The 26,195-nt window shown below is 38.3% G+C and overlaps 2 protein-coding genes across 2 annotated transcripts; one reads left to right on the plus strand and one right to left on the minus strand.

Annotated features, from left to right (window-relative positions):
- Positions 1–189: 189 nt before the first annotated feature.
- On the plus strand, positions 190–24,793 carry LOC139979026 (myelin expression factor 2-like). The gene is made up of 13 exons (XM_071989662.1): positions 190–429; positions 5,779–6,038; positions 6,237–6,289; positions 7,822–7,992; positions 12,651–12,791; positions 13,584–13,737; positions 14,273–14,322; positions 15,169–15,235; positions 15,604–16,044; positions 17,216–17,565; positions 18,465–18,516; positions 19,220–19,321; positions 20,202–24,793. The coding sequence occupies exons 1-13, from the start codon at positions 314–316 to the stop codon at positions 20,261–20,263; spliced, it is 2,019 nt and encodes a 672-aa protein (XP_071845763.1). The 5' UTR covers positions 190–313; the 3' UTR covers positions 20,264–24,793.
- Positions 8,458–12,643, minus strand: LOC139979001 (E3 SUMO-protein ligase ZBED1-like). Its single transcript, XM_071989641.1, has 3 exons — positions 10,279–12,643; positions 9,614–9,786; positions 8,458–9,341 (listed from the first exon to the last, which is right to left on the minus strand). The coding sequence occupies exons 1-3, from the start codon at positions 11,383–11,385 to the stop codon at positions 8,834–8,836; spliced, it is 1,788 nt and encodes a 595-aa protein (XP_071845742.1). The 5' UTR covers positions 11,386–12,643; the 3' UTR covers positions 8,458–8,833.
- Positions 24,794–26,195: the final 1,402 nt, after the last annotated feature.

A 26,195-nucleotide genomic window follows, 5' to 3' on the forward strand; every position in this document is an offset into this window, starting at 1 on the left:
TTTTTTTTTATCAGGGCCTCGGGGAAATAAGCTAGACGTTAATCGATTTTTGAAATAAAAATAAATAAGTCAAAGAACTTAGTTGTAGTACGACCCCTCATGTGAAAGTATATTAGAATGTGAGGACGCTATAACAATATCGAAAATTCACAATGGTGCACATGTATGCATGGGCAACATACGCTGAACGCCTTCTCTGTTACAAGAAGCCTACCATAACGTAACGCACGCGTTGGTTAGAGCAATAGCCTAACATTATTTACTCTACTTCGTTGATTCTAAACAGGCCCAGTTAGTAACTCACTGCAACGAAATGGCAGATTTCGGTGATAACGGATTTGAAGAAGGTGTAGAGGATTCTGGACCTTTGGGAGATGCAAGCTTTCCGCAGTCGTTTTCAAGCGGAAACGGAGGAATAGACACAAAAAGGTACAAAACTAACCGTCCAAATTCTATGTCTGTGGACTTAACGTTAACTTGGGTAGCATAACGCTATATCCTAACTTAACGTTAGGCTTAACCTTGATTTGGGCAATAGGCTCGGGCCTGACGTTAGGCCTACCGTCAGTTTAATCAATAATATTTGCCTAGATACAGTACTTGCAGATGGACGGGTTCCATTAGGGAATAACGGTTACCTAAGTTATTAGCGAATCAGGAGAATAAAGCCTAGGCCTATGCCTAACAACATAGCCTAGGCCTATTTAGGCTAGTAGGAGTCCTAGTGACAAGGATCAACACAAAAAAGATATAACCAGTTTTACTAAAAGTAATACCAAACCTTGGGCCCAGTCATTGCTTAGAATAGATGCCAGTTCCTACAACCAACAATCCCAATGACTGTTACACAGTACTACCTAGTCCAAGCCCAAAGAAGAACAAGCCTTAGCCTAAGTTTGGCTACTTTCTTGAAAATGTTAGGAGTGCCGGTAATTGCATGACCAAGGTTACCTTAAGTTAAGCCTGGGCTTAAGCCTTACATAAACTTACTTTGTTATGTACACTGTAAGTGTAATAGCTGCCAAACACTAACACTAACAGCGGTCAAATGCCATAAACATGTGATAAGTGCCCAGTGTAATGTAGTATAGTCAGTATTGCGAAGTTCGCCATACTGCGAAGTTCGGGCACCCTAAGAAATACACGATTTTCACCATGAAAACCTACAGGAAGAGCCAAATTTCACCAAAAAGTACGAAGCTACAGTTATTTTCTCTCCAAAATGACCCGTGTGCAAGAAATTACTTACATATTTGTCAATAAAATGACGAAGATCTATGAAGTCTGTTATAATTACTGAAAAAGCAACAGCGCCACCAATTTTTACCAGCGCCACACTGTAGGTTGCGTGGCCGAAATTCGCAATACTCTAGCAAGAAATACAAGTTCCACAATCACGAAGAATCTTCTTGGAAAACAACGTGAAAACAGTTTGCAGGAAAGAAAGTTTGGCCGTGTATCGTACTATAACAAAATTCTCCCACCATATGAAGTATATTTTCAAATGATTTATACCAGAAGATTTAGTTTTGGGGTGTTTTAAGTCTTAAGTGGGCGAACTTCGAAGTCACCATCCTACAGTTGATACTAGTCTACTTTTTCTTTGGTAGTTGGTTAATCATCTGTAGTAAATCAAAAACTTTTGAATGAATCTACAAGGCTACTACAACTACAAGCACTAATAAAAGTAGACATGCAAAAATGGTTGTAACACCTTGTAGTGATGTGATGATCAGTATGCAAGACTTTTCTGTAGAAGGACGTTCAACGTTCTAGGCTAGGCTTTAGCCTTGCGCCATAGCAGGCACATATTTTTCACATTGAAATGAAACTACACTGCAATCGACACACTCTATCAGACATCCGATGAATGTGAACCAAGCCAGTAATGAAGAAATTGTAAACATGTCTGAAGAAATGACAAATACTTTGGCAATCCTAAAAGATTAATAAGTACCAACTTGCGATTATGTGCAATGATTAAACATTGTCAGGACTGAATATTGCACTTCAGAACAAGCATATTTCTGACAAACAAATGCATGAATCTAACTGGAGCAGGTGCTTGATAATTTTTAACACGGCACAGTGCTACTGTAGTGTAGCATTGTGAAAACCTGTATACTTATTGCGATATTTGCTGACAAACTGCTTTAGTGTCGTTTGTGATAGCTAAGGCTATTCTTCAAAAGCAGATTACAGTGGTGTTCCGTCGAGGTTGACCTAGTCGTCCGATTTCAAATGTCCGAAAACGTCCGAAAATGTCTGAAAGTGTCAGGAACTGTCTGGTTCTGTCCAAGCATCCGGTTAGAAAAAAAACCGTCATACCCAGTATTCAAAGCCAAAAGTGTCCGAAAACGTCCGATGTATAGTTTACTAGCCCAATAGTAACAAAAGAGTGGAGTGTTTATCTAGAGCATTTGCGGTCACACGGCCGCGATGATTCCTCAGCGTGATAACAATAGTCTGTAAGGATTACAAGTTCACTGACAAAAACTCTGTGCAGAAATATTTACTCACTATCATTTACTATTTTGATACTTACAGCTAGCAAGGAACAGTTTTTCCTGTCAGATGGATACGACAATATAATATCGCTAAATACATACAACACTTTTCGTTTACACTTTTCGTTTATTAGAAGCGTGCTAAGTTCAAAGTTCGATTCCTCCCGCGAGGTGGTACAGTACCGTCTCGTCAATTTGACATGAGACACGGACGAAGCTCTGTGCCTAAATTGAGATTTTAAAGGTTACTAGGATACAGTTTAACAAAATTGAAGCTGCAATATAAGGTGATGAAATAAATTTCATCGTGAAAAACTTTATCGATATAATGCAAGTTCACAATCGATGATAAATTCGATCTTGTCCTAAACATTCAGAGTGGAATATTATCTACAATTAAGAAATGTATGGTAATTCTTTGTCGCAAGAAGTGTTTTATTAGAAAGTATGTATTGAAAGAGGCAGAGAATTTGCCGCAAAACGGCGGACCTTTCATATAAAAATATGTATTATTGACATTTTCCGACAGTTCAAACCTTCATTGAACATCCTGTTCTCCCTCAGTTGATTTGAGTAGGCCTATGCTAAAACAAAACTTTGAACAAAAAAGAGGTGTTACGTAAAAAAACTTATACTTCTTAGAAGGTAGGAAAACAGTTTCCAATTGCATGACTTTTGTCCTTGAATGTCCGTTTGCCAAATAAAAATCATTTAGGATCCACAGACTGATTGGCCATGACAAAAGTGTTCGAGCACAATTTAAAATGGCGCTAAGATGCTTACCAGCTCCATTCAACTTGACATTATAAGAGCCAGTTGTAATCGAACATCAGTAGTAAAAGAGTAAAATCCACGTATTCCAACAGTAAGTTTCATTTGAGGTTTTCGTTTTCACATGTCATGCGTACAAAAACGTGATCACCAAATATCCCAACTGCAGGTGCGCGTGCGGAATATTGACTACCCTGGAAATCTAGGTCATGTCCTGGTTTCTGCTCACAAGCCTGACACCTGTTTATTTGCATTCCATTCTGACTTAACAAGGAGTTGTTACAACCCTGGCAAACTGCCAAGAAACGTGCAACGCTATATTAACCCGTCTTGTAAGAGAGGAGGGGTGGCCCAAGCAGTCTCCCAGGTACCTTGCTTAGCGCGTGTGAGCTCAACCTTTGCAGCAACGAGCTTTACCGTGGATTCCTGGAAGTACAAGTATGTTCGCGAGATTTTACGCCCTGGGATTAGTTTCTCAATATATTCAAATTTTGCGAATAACATTTCCTCATTGTCAAAAAACAAACTTCGATAACCATTGAAGAAAAAAAAAGAAGGAAAATAACCGGACGATTGAACGGTGAGAAAAATACACTTAACATAGGGGTAAAACGTTCGTAACATTTGCATATTAATAGTACTTTCAGATGTTTCCGACTTTTTAAACAGTGTTACATTTCGTGGCGCCTTGTGTGTCTGGTAATGGCGGTACGTTCGGCGTTATCAATAAAAAGCTTAGCAACTTTTAAGGAGCTACGGGAGTGACATGTTAAAACATTGAAATTATTTAAAAAAAAAGTTCAATACGTATCTCCGTGTTACATATTAAACATTAAACATTTTCGGTTGTGTCGGCAGGAGGTAAAGAATAAAGTAACGATGCTGTAGTGTATTTATATTCGTTATTCAGTCTGGGATTTATTGGATTACTTCATGTGTACCGTTGTTTTGAAAATATTTTGTGCGACGTTTTGAGCCTAGGTAAAACGATATTTTTGTTGAACTGAAGCCACTCAGAACCAGGATAAGATATAGTGGGAATGGTTGGTTGTCGCCCGACACCAATGGGCATTATCATCAATATGTCGATATTTCTCTTATTTCTTGTTACTGCTCCCCACTCCTTCTGCTTGAATTTTTGTTTCAAAAGGTTAGTAAATAGTTGTTGTACATTGCATGCTTTTGCTACTTCAATATATTTCTTCGCAGCAATTTTGTGTTCAAAGTTGTATCACCTTTGATTTTGTTCGTAGCAGAAATACTACCCTGTGCTGATAGTTTATTCCGTCCGGATTATCGGACGGATTCAGACGTTTTGCGAGCTGATATTAGAACTGCCTCTAAAATCGCTTTTGAATAGAAACATAGTTTAGCCTTAAGCGTCCGGATTATCGGACACATGACGCTTTTCTGAAATGAAAGGGTTCTTGCCTCTGTAATCCATACTGTTTTGTTACTTGAGTCGGGCTAAAAACGTCCGGATTATCGGACAGAATCGGACATATCACCATTGTAACTTCTATTGTAACAAACTGAGAAGATCGATTTAATCTGGTGTGAAAAAGTAGGCAGTAAACCACTTGTTCCGTCCGGATTAAAAGTGAATATTGTTGGAGTAAAATGTACAAAAGCGTCCGACCGTCCGGAGGTGTCAGAAAACGTCCTAAAGTGTCCTAAAGTGTCTGGAAACATCTGAAAACTTCGCGTCCGGACGGTCGTGTCAACCTCGACGGAACACCACTGTATGTGTAGTGCTAGCTTGCAGTCGAGTAATCGCAACTTAGGTTTTGAGGGCGATTAATCAAACTTCCAAAGTGTAATCGCGATAACTGGCAATTAATCGATTACGACTATCAGCACTAGTGTAATGACAAGCCTAGACCAGCTCTTATTGTAACCAAATGTAACTTAAAGCCTCTGAGTCTGACAATATTAGACCAAATATGGAAGATATCTGACTTAACTTCAGACTAGAGACAGTAACCCATTCCCAACCTGTTAGCTCACATGACCCCACCAGTTCATCCCTTACAATAAAACATGCTATTTGGTTCTGTTGCAAATGTAGCCTAATCAGTTCTTGTCATAAAAAGTCACTCTGAACAAGCCTTCAATACAATACCTTATAATGAATAGTTTCATTCTGTACAGCAAAAAGAAAAATATGGCTCCAGCAATTTACATAAAAACAAATTTATAATTTTTTATTAGTAAATTGTAATAAAAAGACTTAGCATTTTGTTTTGTTGTTGCGATGATACTATATACAGATATTATTGATAATGGACTGTATGGGTAATGCACGTATGTAGTGTAGAATTATGATGGTTTGGATACCAGATTTAGGTATTTATTACACTAAAAGTATAATAGGTTTTGATAGTTGGGGCTCTAAGTACTGTCACTCTTTGGTCAACATAAAAAGTGAAGAAAACATTCAGTGTTAACACTTCAGAATTTTATCTAGGAAATATAATTTGTCATTTGTAAACTTTCACAGAGAACAGCTTGACTCAAGAAACAGATCAAGAAGCAGAAGCCCGGCCAGAAATTACGATGACAATAAACGACGAGATAGGAGTGATCGTAGAGATCGGGAACGAAGAAGAGATAGAGGGCAGAGCAGATCGCAATATGCTAGCATAATCGACCAAAGGACGGGGAAAGAACGAAGAGTGAACTACGAGTATTGCGTCTTTGTTAGTAACATTCCATATGAAGTAACATGGTCGGAACTGAAGACACTAATGTCTGAACATGGTTAGTATTGTTGGCTGTAACAGCCAATTTTTTGTAATGTTCAGTGATGAATGTATGTCCTTACTAGCCAACCCACTGGCTTCATTTTAATGAATTAGCTGTAATATTTTTGTTGATGTTAACCATCACATCATCACCCCCAAGTGTCAAAATTCATTAATCTGTTAAATGATATATTTTGTCTTCATCTTTCTGCAGTTGGACCTGTCGCTTATGTAGAATGCTTCCAGGATGTTGATGGCAAACCAGCTGTAAGTACTCCTCCCCCCCCCCCCCCCCATAAAAAAGCCTTTAATAACAACTGTGGATGATGTAAATGTTATGATAATACTTATATATTTCCTTAAATTACGTGAAAAAAATATATCAAATGTTGAGAAAGTTTTCCTGATGTCTTAAATTAGCTAATACTGACATTTCTAGCAATTGTTTCGTGTAAACACTAGGAACCTCTTCTTTTGGCACAATTACAACCAGCTTGTAAATAACCCAATAACTTGATTGTAGTAAAATATTCAGCCTAGAAATGTACATGCAAATTAAGGGCAGAACTAGATACACCAGGCTATTACAAAGTGTTGTAATGCTTATATAGTATGCTTAGTATTGATACTTGAAAATTAGTTTTGAAGGCCCTAATCAACAATTGAGCTCCTACTGTAACACACTATGCTGGTTTGTCAGTGTAGAATAGCACCCCTCTCAGACCTAAGGTAAGGCAACATATACGCTTCACCCTTAATACCTCCAGTGACGATATGTCTGGTGGTCTCAATGTTCTGGAGTGACTAAAGTTTCACATTTTATGATTCACTCATTAATTTTCCTTTGGTAAAAATGTATTGGAGAGTGTTTTAGTTTGATCAATTGTTATCCCACTTTGTGTAATATTCGTAATACTTGTGTAAAATTACCAGCAAATGCAAAATCTAAGCTGCCTTCATATTTGGAATATATGGTGTTTTATTCTTTTTGTATCTTCACTCTCTTTTCTTCTGCATATATTCTTGGTTTCTTATGGCTCTGTTTGGATCCCAGGGATGTGCGTAAGTATTTATGTGTGTAAGGATAAAGTATTGTAGTATTTAACTGGAGTTTTTCATGTTTCGTTATAAGTGTATGTCATTACATGCTTTTGAATACCTATGGCAGTAACTACATAGTTCTCTATCCCTAGCATGTCTTATTTGTGTACGTGCCTTTGAATACCTACAGTAGTAACTACATAATTCTCTATCCCTAGCATGTCTTATTTGTGTAGATGCCTTCGTATACCTACGGTAGTAACTACATAATTCTCTATCCCTAGCATGTCCTATTTGTGTAGATGCCTTCGTATACCTACGGTAGTAACTACATAATTCTCTATCCCTAGCATGTCCTATTTGTGTAGATGCCTTCGTATACCTACGGTAGTAACTACATAATTCTCTATCCCTAGTATGTCTTATTTGTGTACAGTACATGCCTTCATATACCTAAGGTAATTGGAATATTGAAAATGGCAAAGTCTAATTTTCCTCTTGCTATGGACTTGTTTGACTTACAGTGTGGATATACACTTCAGTACTGTATCTGTTAAATCCTGTACAGTATTTAATTTTTTAGCGTTTGTTAATAATTGTAATGAGTATTAGATTCCGATGTGTTGACCTCATCATATATTTGAGCTCTACAGCTTGGACTGAGACTTTTCATTCTTGAATATCAGTCACAGATGCTGTGTTGGTCAGAGAAATAGTCACTGGCCCAAAGCAGTTATTAATATGTAATTGTACAGTAGTTGTTAGGAAGTGTGCCTTATGGAACAACCGATGGCCTGAGTATTACAGTAGTGTTTATATTCATTTCTGTTTGCAGGTTTGTAGAGTTCAAAGAAAAAGACTCCGCCACGAAAAGTGTGGAATCCATGGACAAATATGACATTCGAGGGAGGAAACTTGTTGTCAAACCAGTAAGTTTCACAAACTGTCATTTCTAAATGTGATTTTCTTCTTTTAATTTGTGCCCATTGAAAGGAACATCATTCTGTATTTCATTGTAAAGCTTCTTTGGGTAAGAGGTCACCTAAACCTCCAAAGAATAAATATTTCAAAGGTTGCACAAACATGAATAGATCTGTAGCAGAAAAGATCTGGGCCACGAAGACGTGAAAGGGGCAAGAATGCTGGTTAAAAAGTTGACTTATAATGCATCCAATAATAGGTCAAAGTCACATCTTGGGATATGCAGAGTGCAGACCACATCTGAACTAAATTTGTGTTATATCCTGAATGAAGGTATCCTAGAGATCTGTTTAATTATTACCAACAGTGAGTAACAGTTACTTACCAACTGTAACAATGCAGCAAGGTGTGAGAGTCTGTCATATATAATATATATGACAGACTCTCACACCTTGCTGTAGGTCTATGGAGTCACTGGAGTGGAAAGGGACTTATGAAGAGGGGGAGGAAACATATTTTAAGGAGGCAGACAGTTGTGAAGAAATAAAAAGAAGGAAAAATTCAAGGAGTTTGTTAATGTCAACATGTTGATATAGCATTTTGCAACTGTTTATCAAAGTACAAGAATTATCACAGAATGTAAAGTAAACTTTGAAAAGTAAAGAAAGTTTGCTGATAAACATATCTGATAAAATAATTATAAGCTGATTTTTTTTTTTAACTCAATGAAATGCAAGAATTAGATTAAATACTCACTGGAGGTTGAGTAATTAGAACAAGTAAAAACAAGGTGGTGAAATCATGCAAACAGTGATTAAACCATATAAACAGCATTTGCACAAAAAAATTCTATAAATTTTTGTTCCAAAAAACTAAAATATTAACATTGGCAGGTAAGAAGCAGCTTCTTTTTGAATTTACAATGTTCCCAGCAGTAGAAAAAATCCTTTCACTCGGGACAGACGTTGACGGTGTTCCTAAATACCTTTGAGCTAGGGTGGAAAGAATAGGAAAATTTGTGTGATATTGCTTCCACCAAAGGTTAGGGTTGGAGTTGTGACTGGGAGTTGGGAGGCCGATGTAGTGGGCGAGCTCCCTCTCGTCAAAGTCGTCACATTGGGGTGTCTGGTTGTCGTCGCCATCGCCCAACAAGAAGTCCATCGCGCTTCTTTGTGGCTCTGCAACGTTGCTGCTTCGGCGCCGCTTCTTGGTGGCGGGTTGTTGTTCCGAGATGTGTTCCTTCATTTTGTCTTGTACCATTACTTGCTCTTCCTTTGAAAGGAACTTCAGGCCTTTGTACCGAGGGTCCAGGAACGAGGCCAGCTGGGCTCTGCTGACTTCCTCACTTGGTGTGAACCTGTTGAATATTAAAAATGATGAAATGTTTATGTTGTACAAAGAAAAGCTAAAGTTGTAATGGGGAAAATTGTGGCAGGTTAGTGATACGCTGGCAGATGAACACCATGGGAATTCAAGAAACTGCGTTAGCGATAAGTGATCTGTTGGAAATAAACAATTTTTTTTATTATCCCCAGCTCACCTTCAGTTGATCGATCACCATGGGGATCCGAGTTCCTCCGTTGGGGATAATTAATCTGTAGGAAAGAAAACTTTTTTTCACATGCTCACCTTCTTTTCAAGTCATTTGATGTAGTAATCTTGAAGGCCTTCACTGCAGGAATGTCCTCAGCATCCACTTTCAGGTGCCTCTTCACTAGTCCGCTGACTATCGGCAGGACACTGGAGAGGGAAGTGTTTTGCTCGGACGACAAAACAGTCGTTGCAATCTGCAAAATAAAAAAACAAAATTATAAATCAATTACTCTTTTGTTGTGTTAAAAGTAAAGAAAGAATATGTAAACCCCAAATTTGGTAAAATGACACAAAAAATTCTCCACAATTTTTTTGGGTAAGTCAAGAGGACCACCATTGAGTGTAAGAAGAACTCGGTTTACAGAATGTAAAAAAAAATAGTTGAAATAATTGAATTTGTAATTCAATTATATTTAACATAAAATATGGTCAAGTTTTCTGATATTTTTGTTGTTGTAGAATGTCATTAATAATTTCTGGGAGGGGGATGGGGGGTCATGCAATCAATGTTCAAAATGCTACAAAAATAATTATTATAAAAAATCCAGTTTAGTTTAACCAAAGTTGCAAAATAATTCAAATTTATAAAATCCTATAGATGCAATTTTTTTCTATAAGTCAAGAAAAAGTACCACTTATGAGTGTTGGAACTCTGTTAGGAGATGTTTGTTAGACTTAGCATGTTATAAAGTATTTGGGAAGGGGAAAACAATCAATGCCAAAAATATTACCTGTAGTGGTTCCAGGCAAGCCAACAGCTCCTCCGCAATCCTCCAGTCTTCATCCCGAATTTCTAAGGTCCTCACATCAGTTAAAGAAGTGAAGTGACGGTCACTTAGCACAGCACAAACTGCCCAACGCTGTTCTACAAGTCTTTTCAGCATCTCGAAAACAGAGTTCCAACGTGTGCAAACACTCTGAATAAGTTTGTGCTTAGGCAAACCTAACTGCTCTTGCTTTACTTCCAAAGCCTTTGTAGCTGTAACACTCTTTCGAAAATGTGCAACAAGTTTCTTCCCACAAGCAATCAAACGTCCGATTTGAGGATGAGCTTTTAATCCGTTGTTAACACATAACTGTAGGGTGTGTCCAGCACACGCAACGTCGTCCACTCCAAGGGATTCCCCTAAATGTTTAACATTACTGGCGTTGTCGTGGACGATCGCATCAAGTTTATTTTCCAAGCCCCATTCCTTGACGATCCTGGACATCTGTGTAGTGAGGGCATCTGCAGTGTGGCGTACCACTGTGTCCTGGCCACCCTCTTGATTCACTACCGGTGTAGTGTCTAGGACATAGCTCCGATTTACCCAGTCCCCATCTAAACCATGTGCTGTGACGGTCATGTAGCCCTCTGATGACCTAGAGGTCCAACAGTCTGTTGTGACGGACATGAAGGCAATCTTCTCCAAATCGGTCTGCAAAGTCGTCTTCTTTTCCTCGTACTTTGCTTTCAGTAACGCTGACATGGTCTTCCTTGATGGTACCACATAGCTTGGCTCGATGGCCTTCATGAGGGCACGAAATCCATCTCCTTCGATGAAGCTGACTGGTAGCGCATCCTTGGCTACCATTTCGACGAGTAGGTTGTTGAGCCTCTCAGCTTTCTTCGGGTTGCAGACTGTTCGGCTGATAAAAGCGTCCATAGTTGCTGACAGTGCCTTCTCTGCAACCTGATGCCTGAGTTTCAGATGTTTGGTCATTGACCCAGTCGAACCTCCTAGGTACTTCAATAAGGTGCCGCAGATCTTGCACTTCACTGACGACTGCACCGACTTCTCGAAAGAGTTCCATACTTTGGAAGGCATTTTGAGATATCCTTGAACGTAGTATGTAGTTGAGCTTGAGAGTATTGACTTGCAATGAGAACCCTCAAAATTCGTGCCTGCTTTTATCCTTATTACAACCTTTGATCTCCCTCCGACATCATTAGAAATCTTTGAAGAGGTACCGCTTTCTAAGGGTGTTTCAGACTTCGTAATTAATTGATAAAAGGGAACTTTGTATACGTTTCGAATGTTCGAAAAGATTACCAATTTCGAAGAGTATTTCAGACTTGGTAGTCAATTACTTATCAGACTTTGTAGACATTTAAAATGTTGTTTAGATAGTTACGGAGGTTTCAAGATTATAGTGAAAATGATCACAAAATTTGAAAGGATTAGATGCAGGCTCGCCTCATTGTCGAACGGGGTAACAATAGGCGCTACACGGGTCAGTAATCCCTTCAATCGTACCGCCGATCTTAAAAATCTTTTGTATGGATGCGTGATAAAGTTTGCCATTGTTACGTGATTTTCGGCAAGCAACTGTTGCGGTCTATTTCGGGAACAAAGTGATGTGAAGACGCGCCATAGCGACTGTGTAATTGGCATTACAAAAACGGTTAAACTTATACGATGTACGGCGGATGCTTATCCGGCCGTTCGGTCGGTTAACCGGTTAACCGTTTAACTGTTACAGCCCTAATATATATAAATGGCATCCTTCATGTGTGGACCGTCAACAAAAAGGGGTAGGGGAGGTGCCAGGTGGGGTATCGTAGATATAAAGGGAGGTCTCTTGCTAAGTAGTCATACTGTAGTTACCCAGTGTGCTATCCTTCGGTGTTAAGTAAGGGCGTGTATACAGAATGAACAGAGACAGAGAGCAAACTAGAGACGTGTGTTATGATGCTCTACGTACAATATTCTAATCTTCAAATCTGTCCGTTATCGTCCAATACGGTATATAAAGTTAATAACAGAAAGGTGGCGGTATACTACTTCATCTTTACTACATTACATCGGTTCTTTATAAGTATCGTTTCAAAGGAAACTCATAGTTCTGGAGCTGACTTTTGAAGATGACACCATTCATCTCTTTAACACCGTATCTGCTTGTCTTATATAACAACACAAACACATATTCAATACAAGGAGACTGCAGTGAGACATTAATAGTCTTTTATAGTCACAAACTCAACAAACAACTGCCATAGCTTAAAAATCTGGTAATTCAGTTTTTGTGTTATTGAGTTAATTACTAGTCATTCTATGCATCTTCCTCTGATGTGCGTCTGTTTCTTTCACAGGATTTTGATGGTCACCACAGCAGCAAATTCCGTCGTAGGAAAGAGCAAGATATGAGAGCTCATGCACTGCTGACTCCTCAACTGCTCCAGAGTTTGAGCCTTGATCCAGATTGTCTGTCAGATACTGTTTTTGTTGCTAATGTAAGTCTTGATTTTCATCAGTAAGTCTAGTTTCTTGCAATGTTTTTAATTAAGGAGAGTAGAATAGTAGAGTTTCCCACCAGCTGAGCATTCAGGTGGGCAAAAATAGAGAAAAAGGGAGTTATAGGTTAGGGGTTTTGAGATGTATGTATGTATGTATTTAAGATCCTCCTGCAAGCAGGAACTTGCGAAGAAGCCATCATTGGCTTATCAAAGCCGCAAGCTGACCGAAGTCAGTCTCACATTCATATTTAACGTCCATGGTTATGAATTGTCAACAACTCTGTAACTGGACGACATACATTAATTTTGGAGTGACTTGAACTCGGGACCTTATGATTGGAAGTCACAGGCATTAACCACTGAGCTAACACTCCAATGTGATACACATGTGCCAATGTGCTAATGTGCTAACACTCCTAGATGTGATACTGAGGTAGCAGTGTTGGATGTTTTCATCATCCATTCAGTTGGCACAGTGCCACAGTTACCTGTTAACGATTACAACCAGTTCTGAGCTTTGTATCGTGCAGGATCCGTTGTGTTGGTGTTGACTAATAGAAAAGGAACAGAAAGTAGGAAGAAGATGAAAAAGAAAAGCAAAGAAAAGGGACGTAAAATAAACTATCAAGCAGCGAGTGCAAGTAAATGCTGTAAGGAGTATTTTTTCTTCCGTAGTAGAACAATCAGTTGATAGTAGGTGCGGGTTTGATCCTCGTCTTACACTTCTTAGTCTCAGGTACAAGTTAGCACTCTGTCGTAACATTCTCTCACGTTTACTCGTTCTCTCAGCTCTTCTACAAGATGGATTGGAGAGACATCAAGGACGTGTTCAGGGTCGCCGGTAACGTAGAACGGGTCGAGGTCTTCAAGGACAAAGACGAACGCAGCAAGGGTCTGGCAGTCGTCAAATTTGAATCGGTGGTGGACGCCGTGAATGCCATCTGTATCCTTTATGAAGTAGAAATCGTTTCAGAGACACGGCGAATATTTGATGTCTATTTGACAGGTTTACAGGACATTGTATAGATATGTTGTTCACAGACAGAGGGGGACTAGGAAGACATTGAAAGCTATATCGGTAAAATGGAAGTGTTATCAAGTAAACAGACAGTGGAAAAAATTATGGTTAAAAGATAATGTCTGAAGGATAGTGGAATACTTAATATGAAGTTTGAAAAGCTGATGTCAAATATATATTTGACAACATTAGTCAAACTTGTATATCATCAATGATAGTTTTCAACTCAAAATCTAGCTTTCATTGAAGAAATAGTATATTATTTTTTTAGCTACTTATGAGGAGAGATATAAAGCCGATGGTAAAGATTGTGGCCAAAGAATTCATGTACTGACCTCTATTAGTTTAGGGCTGATGTAAATACCATGGACTTTTGTTTTATACAAACAGTTGTAGGAAAGATTGTGAAGAATAAAAAAAAAAGGATGGATTTTGAAAAGTTCCTTAACGTACATATCAGGTATGCTGAATGGAAGAATGTTACACAACAGAGAACTGTTAGTGAGAATGGTAAGGTATTATTATGGTTGAGGGATTTTTTTCTATGTTGCAAATTTTAAAGGAGGTTTTCTGGGTTTTTTGGCCAGAAAAGGTAGCAAATAACAAAGAACGAACAATATATACACTGTAGGAAAGATGTGTAGGTTTGGTGAATATAACACCAATATGTACGCTGTAGGAGAGATCTGTAGGTTTGGTGTATAGAACACTGATATGTATGCTGTAGGAGAGATGTGTGGGTTTTGTAAATAGAACACCAATATGTACACTGTAGGAGAGATGTGTAGGTTTGGTGTATAGAACACCGATATGTATGCTGTACGAGAGATGTGTGGGTTTTGTAAATAGAACACCAATATGTACACTGTAGGAGAGAGGGGTAGGTTTGGTGAATAGAACACCAATATGTACACTGTAGAAGAGATGTGTAGGTTTGGTGAATAGAACACTGATATGTATGCTGTAGGAGAGATGTGTGGGTTTTGTAAATAGAACACCGATATGTACACTGTAGGAGAGAGGGGTAGGTTTGGTGAATAGAACACCGATATGTACACTGTAGGAGAGATGTGTGGGTTTGGTGAATAGAAAACTGATATGTATGCTGTAGGAGAGATGTGTGGGTTTTGTAAATAGAACACCAATATGTACACTGTAGGAGAGATGTGTAGGTTTGGTAAATAGAACACCAGCTTTGGGTCAGTGAAACTCCAATTTGGTGTCATATGTCAACAAGTTTTGTCATCAGCTATTAAGCTTTTGATGGTAGCTATGTCCCCAAAAACTGAATTTTGCTCGCAAAGTGTGCAAGATATAATTGTTACCATTTATCGGTTGAAATTTTCTACAAATTAGAATCGTGAGAAGAACCTCAACCAAAGAGAGAGGGAACCACCTAAACCAAAGCCCGTTCCAATTCCACGTGAGTCGTTTCTATTTACTATAAAAAAAATTATCCGTCAATAATTCTATTTCTTTTATCCACCTGACTTTTGTTTACAATCTTGACTCTTGCTGTGTTTAAACAAAGCATCCTTCTAAACATTTGGTGTTTGCTTAATTTTATTTACATGTTTTATGATATTCTCATTAGTTGTTTGGTTATTCCATTCTGTGGGTAGTAGGGGGACTGTGGTGTGCCTGTTGCAACTTATAAAGCAAGATGCTTGTTATAACACTCAACTGTGAATCAGTTTTGACTACTCCATTCAGTAGATAGGGGAAATAATTTCTTATTGGTGTTGTTACATCCGTGCGTTAACTCAGTTTTTGCCTATTCCATTTCTGCAGGTGGGTTAGAGAGTATGGGACCAAGCCTGGAGCAGATAGCCCAAGGAATACATACAGGACCTGGCAATATGGGTGGTGGAAGAATGGGAGGAAATATAGGGATGGGTGGTGGTGGAAGTCTAGGTGGAGGGGGTATTGGTGGTGGAGGTGGAGGCTTAGGGGGTGGTCTGGGTGGTTTTCAAGGACTTGGCGGTGGTTTGGGGAGTGGTCTAGGCGGAGGGCTCGGCTCTGGAGGGTTAGGAGGAGGGCTAGGTGGGGGATTAAGCAGTGGTGGTTTAGGAGGACCAGGTTCATCGTCCCTTGGATTGGGCAGCAGTGGTGCTGGGTTGGGTCTAGGTGGATTAGGGTTAGGTGGAGGGCTGGGTAGTCTGAACCCAAACATGGGTAACTTGGGTAACTTATCGGGTGGACTTGGATCCAGCAGCAACCTTGGAAATTTGGGTGAGTGCCATCTTCCTTTGTCTTTTGTATGTGTATGTGTATGTGTGGTAATTGAACAATAGAGCTCACAATTGAGTAAATTAATCTTAAGAAATGGGTAAAGAATTATTGGTGATATGGGTATTAAGGTTATATTGGTTCATGCAGGAGAATTTGTGATACCCACTTGTTGTCATCAACCAGCCTTACTACTGCCCATGTCATCAACCCTTCACAAGTGTTCTCTACAACAGGATGAATGTCATCACGACAAATTAGTGCTGAAATTTTCTGTAAAAACAGGAAACAATGCTCGTGTTTTATATTTTGTGTAGTGATTTGGAGATTTATGGACTTTGCTAGTACTTAAAAATGATAGCAAATGCTGAGGATCAGTACTGTTTATAATAAATGCTATGGATCAGTAGTTTGTACATAACTGCATTTTTCACATCTTTGCAATCGGATAGCAGTTTTTAAATTTGCATAGCATTTTGCTGTGTGCACCATGCCAGATAAATGCTTCCTTAATCCAAGCTTCTTGTTGCAAATTTTAGAAGTGCTTGTTGCAGATCTGGTGAAGTTGATAGTTGTATTTTGGTATGGATAGTTTTATTTCACATGAATGTTACTTAGCCATATAATAATTCCACATCACATTTTTGGATACCATGTGGTGTGAGTAAGAAATCCATTGAGCTGATCCTAATAAGAGAATGTTTGAGTTCATTAATAAAAATTTCTCCCTTCAACTATTGTAACATTATATCCTTTCACTCGCAAACCGAATTCACTGTTTGTCAAATTGTTCAGTTCCTGGAGCAGTTTCTTTCTGGTTGTGAGTTAACAGTTACAATTATATCTTCGGGGGCCTTATCGTGCCTTTCAGCAATAATCAGCGAACCACCAGATTATGCCAAACCCATCACAAAATGTACTTTGTGAGCAACAATTTGATTAAGAAAGCCTGGTTTTGACTTGAATAAAGAGGCCGTTCAGAGTCTGGATCGAGTAAAAGTAAAGTGACATCAATCCAGTCTTCGATTATCAAGACATCTCCAAAATAGATATCATTCCAGATAAAGGTTTCATTTATGGGTTATGTTGTACTGTACTCATTTGAAAAATGTACAAATAGAATTGAAAGTCTTAGAAAGTATTGATTTTGTCTTTTCTTTTGAATGATGTGCAGGTGGTTTAGGTTCCAGTGATATGGGCCGTTCCCTCGGGGGAGGTGTAGGGTTAGACAGACTCCAGAGTGAGCTCTCGCCGCGATTCAGCAATTTACGTGATGACCTTCCTCGTGATATCGGCCAGTCCAGGGGATCCAGCAGTTACGGTCACCGGGATAACTACCCCCAGGATATGGGCTACAGGGATAGGGATATGGACCGACACGGCATGGGTAGAGACCGTGGGGACAGAGGTGGACATGGCGGGCACAGTAGCGGTCATGACAGGGATCATCGTGATCGCAGCAGTGGAGGTGGAAACTTGGCTGGCACCCCAAAAGAAGGAGGTTGCCAAATCTTTGTTAGAAATGTGAGTCAAATTTCTGCCTTGATTTGTGAACAATATTTTTTTTAATCATTTTTAAGCACACTCCTCATGTCCTGTTTTAGTCTCCCTTGGGGTCTTTTTCCAAAGAGCGATTAGAATTATCATTTCGTTTTGTTTTGTTGTGTTTGGATTTCCAGACTTATGATTGATATAAGAAAGCCTTATCATAAGATCCCAAGCAGAAGCCAAAGATGTAGATAAAGCTACCCAACAAAACATACTATTCTCTCTCTCTGTTGGCGCCTTTAATAGGAAACATAAGTGGTATTGATCAAAAGTGCCATGCTTCACAGAGAAAGAACGCAGCATTTAACGGAAACTTGGCAAGAGGACCGACAATATCTCTATTCAAAAGCTCTCCTATTGAATATGAAAACTAAGCTGTTGTGTGGATCTTAATTATGTTTACTTTGTCTCAACATAATCTACAGACCATTTTGGGAGTAAGCAAATTTTGTCAATGATGAAAAATTGGGTGAGAAAATGCTCAAATATCACTTTCATAAGTGATGAAAATATTCTGTCAGACTGTTCTTCACTCCAAGGGAACCGTTAAAGAATCGTTTGGATTTAATGGCACTGGGCTGTAGCTAATGTTTCAGTGTTAAGAGGATGATTTATCAACACACAGATTGCAAAGTGGCCTTCCAGTTTGGTTTAAGATTACAATTGCAATGTGTGATAAATTATGCTAATGAATAGTTTGGATTTAATGGCGTCTTGGCATGTAGCTGATGTTTCAGTGTTAGGAGGATGATTTATCAACACACATATTGCATAGTGGCCTTCCAGTGTGGTTTAAGATAACTATTGCACTGTGTGATAAATTATGTAGCAAAACTGGAGGTAAAACAAATATATTTTCTCCATTTTCTTTTCAGCTGCCATTTTCAGTGGACTGGCATCAATTGAAGGATGCCTTTAAAGACATTGGTGAGCTCATGTGTGTCCAACCTACACTATAGTTTAGTGTAGAGGTGGATGAGTCAATAAGAATCTGATTTATTAAAAAAGCACATATTTTATCATGTCTAAATGTATCATTTGCGTAGAAAACCCCGCAATATGACATATTACAGAGAAAAACTTGGTACTGTTGTACCACACTTACCTCACATGCACAGATCAAAGGCTACATTTTCAAGGAAAAGGCCTGTTTATTTTCAAATTGCTGTCAATCCAGCTTCATTCATTTTGAATACGATTTGGTCCTAGAAGCCAACGACAGTTCAGTTCTTTTATCTGGGCTTGTCTAACATGGAATAATGGAAAACGAGGCTGAACAATTGGAAATTCATGTTTTGAATACAACAACAAAAATGTTGATGGAGGTCAAAGGTCCACCTTTTTACAAGAATCCTGCTATTTTCTGTGGAGGTCAGAGGTTATTTCAGGTCGACAGAAATCAAAGTACAAAGACCCTTTTATACATGATAAACTTCATATGTGGTGTGGTCCGGTGGACAAAGTTGATGTGTAGGGTCCACTGTGTGCAAGGACCTTGATGATTGCTGGAGGTCAGCAGTGCTTAACACTTGAAATCTGATGTGCATTGTTACATGAAGTATGCTGCTCCTCAAATGAAATGTGGGAAGAAATAGCTAAGCCTCTTTGTCTTTCTGGTTGCATTTGTCAGGCCATGTGATGTATGCCGATGTCAAGATGGACGACCAGAACCGGTCCAAGGGATACGGCACAGTGCGGTTCGAAAGAGCAGAAGAAGCCTATAGGGCCATCAGTATCCTTTATACTATAAATAGCTCTATCTCAGATCTAGGCTGGTTTTAACTTCCGTTGAAAACAATCAGGGGTCTGCAAAAGTGTCTCAGATGGTGTTTCTTTTGTTTATATAAGAAGCTAGTCACAAATATAAAATATGAATGTGCAGCAACTTGTAAACCAGGTGACATGTAGATCCAGCTTGGTGAGTACTAGGGTGCTATTGAAAGTGTTTGATGTCAAAGATCGGTAGAGGTCAACAGAGCTCAAAATCTGACAACCTTGTGAATATGGTGATTCTTATCATACATGGTATGTATGACCCACCTCATTGAGTACAACCCTAATCTTATCTGTTTTCTCAAAGGTCATTTGAGGTCAAAAATCTTAAAAATTTTGTAAACATGCATCCGATAACTCAAAAGCTGTATCTTTTATTGAAGTTCATTCTTGGTTAATGTAGATCCTGTAGGACATGATAACCGCAAATATAAATCTTGGATCATGAACTTCTTTCTAGATAGGTACAGTAAGTTCTCCATTTGTGCAAGAAACTTGCTGATAACTTAAGTGACTTGTGGTCAACATATAAGAATCTTGTTTGTAGTGTTACTGTTTTAATTTTCCTATACAACAATGTGGCAAAGAATCACAAGCCAACTGGCTTGCTGGTCATGTTTTGTCTCGGTATTATGAATTGTCCATCTGGACAATAGAGGTGAAAATGTTTTTTTCTCAAAGTTTGTGAAGGATTTGGTAGTGCAACCTGGACTGACAGGTAGTTTGTATTTAAATTGCCTGTATCGTGCCAAAGCTCCAATGTCTACCCACGGTCATCCCATTGAGAACTGTACTTCAGTATGATTTGCAAAATTTTCCCTTAACAGAAATTTCTGCAGGTATGATGAATGGACGATCCATCAAGGGACGCAATCTGGACGTGTCTTTGGATCGTTACTAGCGATGGTCTCGTTCAGCAGTAATTTTTTTGTCTACCTTTTTAATTTGTAAATATAGTGACCCAGTCGGTCTTCTGTATTGTTTTAGAAGAGTCGTTTGTTCCAGATTGAACTTCTTCGTCAGCTGTAGAATGTACTTGTACTTCACAATCAGACATGAGGGTCACTGGAAGATTGTACTCTCTATCTGAATAGACCAGTATTCAGTTGCTGACATTCTGTGGGGGACTACTGTGGTCCTGTAGGGACCACTCTCGTCCTGCAGGGACCTTTCTGGTCCTTTTGGCCTTAAAATAGTATAAGCTTTTGCATAGTCTGCAAATTGTTGCAAATTACAGAAGACAAAGACTAGGTTTTTATATTGTCATTTCGAATAGAAGTAGGATGAAGCTTTAATTTCTCTGCCGAGAAGTTTGGGTTTGAGAACTCTCCGTATTTCAATTGTTTGTTTACTGTCGTAGCAGACACTTGTGCTTCTGTTGAACCAAGACTCTGTCTCTTGATTTTCCATGAACATCTTCATCTTGTATCACAGGGAATAACAAACTGGATGAAAGAGATTATCCCCATTCCCTTTACCCTCAAATCCCTTCAGATGTAATAAAGACACGAGTAAGTTCAAGGTTGTGTCGTGAAACTGATTGTGTCAACTTTCAGTGGAACTGAAGCACAGAAACTGATCTCAGCTCTGTTGAAGTGAATTTCATTTGACCTTTGTGCTTGTCTCCAGGACTGCTATGTTGAAAGAGATGAGTCGAATGGGGAAAGAAAATCCTTCTCCGTAGTATTTCACTGTTGTCTTTTCCATCTAAACAATCTTTTGATGATAGTACTTAAAAGCAAACTTTTTATGGCATTGGTTTCATATTTGCAATTATTAGTACTTTTGTTAATGGGGTACTTTTGATTCCCCTTTTTTTGTTTCTATTGGAAGTTTATAAGTCTGTAAGATGCACACTACACAATTATAGTGGCAACAGACTTCTAAATGGCTGTTTCCGTGGAAACGTATCTTTAAGCATATGTTTAATTTTTACTCTGTTATATAACAGACCAAACCAGCTTCATGACAGAATTTTGCAGACATTCAAGGTGTTTTTCTTTGTGTTTTTTTTCCGTCTGAATTTGTTTATGAAAATGTTAATTGTGTGCTGTGAAGCGTATGCTGTTTATCACAATCCCTGACTCAGATGTGTAAAAGGAAGAGCAAATCTTACGGTTGTAAAGATAGTTGAGATGTTTGACCTATTTGTCCAGCCTAAAATCATGGGTTTTGTTTTATCCTTTGTTACTTTTCTTTGGTTAAAAGGGTAAAATATTCAAAGAAACTTGAAGAGGTTATATAAATTTTTAAATGAGAATTGACATTTTGCTATGATTTGTATAATTGTAACTTACCAATGTCCCTGTGTGTCAGTGTTTGATACCTGTCATCTTGAGGACTTTATTTCAGGAAGGAATGTAGCAAGAATGTGATCATTGTTGGGCTTTTTTTGAGGATTTGTTGGAAGAATTTGTAACAACCCTTGTTTTCTTTATGCATTGTTTTTTGTTATTGTTGTTGCATGCTAGATATTTGTAAAGTTTAGATATGACTTTTTACTACAAGCAAGTGTCTTCAAAGATATACTGCTCCATCTGGATGTCAAGCTTACATTGAAGTGATTTGTACCAATGGGTGGTCTCTGGAATAACATCCTGTTATTCCATGAATAGTGTATCTACATAATTCTCATTGCATTGGCTGTTTGTTCCCTTTGGAATTTGGTATTTAAGAGAGGGACATATATCACCCAGCAGCTTCCCCCATCCACTGCTCTGAAGGAGTCTAAACGAGGAGTATTCCATGTTTATTATGTGCGTTGGTGTCTCTTCCAAACTTACCGTAGGGCAGAACCTCTTAACCTGTTGTGTGGGGGTGTTAATGAGTCCAGTGTTTGGTTTGTTTGGTATTGGGCCTTATTTAGTCAGTTTTAAGAAACCTTGTTTGCAATGACTTTTGTGATGTTGCATTGGTTTATTTGTTTGTTTGGTTGGGAAATTTCAGAATGACTGGTCTTTCTGTTGAATGGGGATATGAAAGGGCTGTTATTGAGAAGGGGAATGGGAGTAAGTACCACTAGGGCTACTGTGGAATCATTTTAACCTTGTTGCAAGTAAAACACCCCATTGCATGGTCTCCTAATGCCTAGGTTTCCAAGCTAAAGGCTCCAGTGCCCCCCCTCCTTTCCCCCTCCAATAATTGTTTTTTGTGTCCTGTGAGAAAGTGAATTTATAAGATCTTGTGTCTCTTTGCATCATTTATTTCTCTGTAATACTTATGCTGAATATTTCAGGTTTATTTGAAAGTTCTGATCCCGATGAGTATTACCCATTTATAAGTATACTCAAGGTTTTTGTCTCAGTGTAATTATATACTACTAATTCATCATAAGTCTTGTAATGAAGACATTCTAAGGCAGTTAGCTGTTAATCCTACTGTCCTTGCATTTTGTTACTCATTATTACATATTTTTGATGGAATTATGAGATTTGTATCATGGTGTCGTAGTCGCCAGAAAGTTTGTTGACCGGAGAAATGCACGTGTCTGAAATGTTTTCACGTTTATGTTCCGTCGGCTGGTACATTCCATCGTCCTTTTCACCTTTTGTGTGCATTGCCTTCCATTATCTCTCATCACGCAACCAATTACAAGTAGTGCATTTATAAGTAGTGCATCAAGACACAGTCAGTGGTCACCGGTCAGACCTTTGTCATTAGTCATTAAATGTCCGACAATTCCTTCTTTGTTGTACAGAGTTTTATTGCTTGTTGTTGCATTTGGCAATATTATGCCAATAATATCTTTAATGAATATGCTGATATTTTTTTAATTTTTAATTTTAGCAATGTTGACTCTTGTTGCTTTACGTAGTAGCCTATATCTGGTAAAACTTAATGATAATGAAACTTAGAAGATCTGCATAGGTGACCATCGCTATGTATCAATGACTGAACCGTCCCTGATCATCAGTGAGTCAGTCAGTTGGTGTAACTTATATGTTTTGTGGATTCTGGATTGCTTGAATGTAAACTGGTTTTAATGACAATCAGCTCCACAGTCCAATTATTTAGTATGGATCGTCGTTTTTTTCTTTCTTTCTGATAAGTTGGTGAGCTTCAGTAAACAACGATTTATTGTGGATATGCCTTAAAGTTGCTCATTACGTAACACATTCTATCAGAGATCATGGTGTCATAGTTATTGGTCAGAATATTATGGAGTGTCTGAAAAAACATCTTATGTAGCTACTTTGAAAGCTATTCACTGGATCTGTGATCTATGAGAAGAAATCATCTTAAAATAATAAAAACCATTGACTAATAAAAAGGATTTTTGGTAAGGGTAAGGTGGCATGAGCAGAATGGGTTTGTGATGTTTTTTTTTCGTTTCAAGCAGATTTTGCTCATGACTTTAGATTCTACCAGGATCATGATTTTTGACCAGTGTCTGGAATTAAATTTGTGCGTTTCCTTTTACAGGCAATGATAGAGAAAATGGTTTTTGAAAGTTCTCACCAGAGCAGAGAGATTGACACTTAGCAGTAATTGTTAATAGCACACTTTGTATAATGACAACTGCTGTATTGATCTTATTATATATCCAGGCTAGAAAATTTTCAGATGCAGTTCCTTCAGATTAGTTATATGGTTACAGTTTTATTATGATGGATATATCGGAAGAATCAATTTACAACGTCCCAGGTGATTGTTAAATGTAGTAGACGGAGATTGGTATCTTCTCCATGAAGGAGAGAGAGATCGAGAGACGTGATCTGTGACTGATAACATTGGACAATGTCTGCCTGTTAGCGTTATCCACCGACTGATTGATCATACATATTGGGCCGTGGAAGATTACCGTGCTGTCCTTTGTGCCTGCATTAACCTGTCTATTCAACATTAGAACATTAGTTGATCATCGGAGCGAGCGGACCATGACTTTGATATACATAAGACCTGATTGTATCCTTCAGAGCTGTTGGTTTTGTTTTTTTGATAGCATTGTGAAGCGCACGATGTCGTTTTGAGGAGAAGTTATCAACTAAGCCACTAATTGATTGATAGTGTGAACATCTGTAACACTGATGGGAATCGTTTTGTGAGGTTTTTCCCCTTCTCGTTCAAGACTATTGTTGTAGGTTATTTTAAAATTGGGTACTCTCTGTGTAAAAATAGAGATTAAACGAAGTCGGCGGAGTTATGTGGTATAAATTTCTTATTCTATTAATTATTTTTGTACCCATATAAACTTTAAAAGTATGATCAATTTTCTGTTACTTGGCTTATTTAAGTTTCCGTGTTCCGTCTGTCTGACACGACTCAGGAGTACGGTTTTACTCCATTTTTTCCCGCCTTTTTGTTTTCCATTTATTTGTGTAATGTCAGGACTTTTTATGCGATTTCTGGCAGGTGAGAGCTGAAAAATGACAATATATGAAATAGATTCAGTAGGTTAGTGATGAGATGATTAGCAAATTGTTGAATTAATTTCTATTTTCTTCTGTCTTTCATTATATTCCTGTGTTGTGTTTGTATTCCTGCGCTGGCTGGTTTGAAAGATCGCATTCTGAATTTTAAAACCAAAGACAATAGAAATCATATATTGAAATATTCCCACCAGAGTTGAATTCGAGATCTTTCTTGGACATCTTATATTTTAGATATATTTTATAAGAAAGTTTGGGATTTGAGTAAAAGATCTCAAGGTTCGTACTTGCTACCCTCGCCTTTCATTCCATTTTCAAGCAGAACACTTGAAACGACTGTATTCCTTAATTTTTTTATTTTTTGTTAATTTTATTTTGTTAATTCTTTTTAGTACAATGACTTCATGCCAGTAGAGTTGGTTTCCCCAGACCAATGAGGCTGTTACAACCCGGCCTTTATTGGTGTTGAAATTGAAGTAGTTTATTACATTACGGAAATCTGGTAAAATAAAATTAACTTTGTTTGAGGACCTCATATTCAAGTTCAAGGAACAATCAGAAAAGATTCAATGTAGGTCCTGTGAAAGAAGTAGAATGTGTTTGTTGATGCATTTTACAGGGATGCCAGAATTCCGCCAATAACCGGAATTCCGGCCTTTTCTCGATTTGGAAATTTGGTTCCGGCTCCACACGATCTTTCCGTCCCAGTTGAAACAGGCAGTTTTTTATCTATTATCCTAACACACTGTAGCATACGCAAATTGGAGCCTATACCGCAATTTTTTCTCTGGATTTCCCAATAAGTTCCCAATATTATTGCAATGATATTTTCCTAAGTTATCATGATTTTCAAGTATTTTAGTATCATTAGAGTAGGGACAAATATTAAAATTTGTTTAGAAAGCTACTCGGAAGCCTTAGAAAACTTTAGAAGGCTACTCGGAAACGGAGATAATTCCGGAAATTTCCTCTCTGCCTTAGAAAGCTATATTTCCTCTCTGCCTTAGAAAGAGATAATTCCGGAATTCCGGATTGGCCTGGCAATTCAGAATGAGACTTCTGCGGTACTTAGGCATATTTCACCTTTACCGAAAGTGCCATTTAACACAATTTAACACATGACCATTATCCAGTTATGTGTGTTTTAATCTTATGGTGTTGTTTCTGACATGATTTTAATTTTGTATTTTTTATAGTATTTTCTTGGAAGTGTAAATTTCTAAAACATGATATCTCAAAATAAAGTTCAGATAAGAATCAAATTCAGATGCAACATACAGGGCCTGGGAAGTTTCATTTCCGGTGATCTGGGAGGGATATTTTGCCAAAATATTCTTGCAACGTTACGCGCCAACCAGGGTGTGCGCTCCGCTTAGATAGTCTTTGGGACGTCTGAGTCCCCAAACTTTCAGGCCCTAGGGGCAAACCCTGCTGGCATCCCTGATTTTAATTCCTAGGTGTTAA

The sequence above is a fragment of the Apostichopus japonicus genome, chromosome 13, assembly GCF_037975245.1.
Source record: "Apostichopus japonicus isolate 1M-3 chromosome 13, ASM3797524v1, whole genome shotgun sequence".
Lineage (NCBI taxonomy): Eukaryota > Metazoa > Echinodermata > Holothuroidea > Aspidochirotida > Stichopodidae > Apostichopus > Apostichopus japonicus.

Coding starts and splice junctions, on each gene's coding strand:
- LOC139979026 (XM_071989662.1), top strand. CDS start 314: ATGGCAGATTTCGGTGATAACGGATTTGAAGAAGGTGTAGAGGATTCT. Junction 13,738..14,272: donor GGACGCCGTGAATGCCATCT/GTATCCTTTATG, acceptor CGTACATATCAG/GTATGCTGAATGGAAGAATG. Junction 15,236..15,603: donor AAAGCCCGTTCCAATTCCAC/GTGAGTCGTTTC, acceptor CCATTTCTGCAG/GTGGGTTAGAGAGTATGGGA.
- LOC139979001 (XM_071989641.1), bottom strand. CDS start 11,385: ATGCCTTCCAAAGTATGGAACTCTTTCGAGAAGTCGGTGCAGTCGTCA. Junction 9,787..10,278: donor TGGCATTGATTGTTTTCCCC/TTCCCAAATACT, acceptor TTATAATTTTGT/TTTTTTATTTTGCAGATTGC. Junction 9,342..9,613: donor TCAAATGACTTGAAAAGAAG/GTGAGCATGTGA, acceptor AATATTCAACAG/GTTCACACCAAGTGAGGAAG.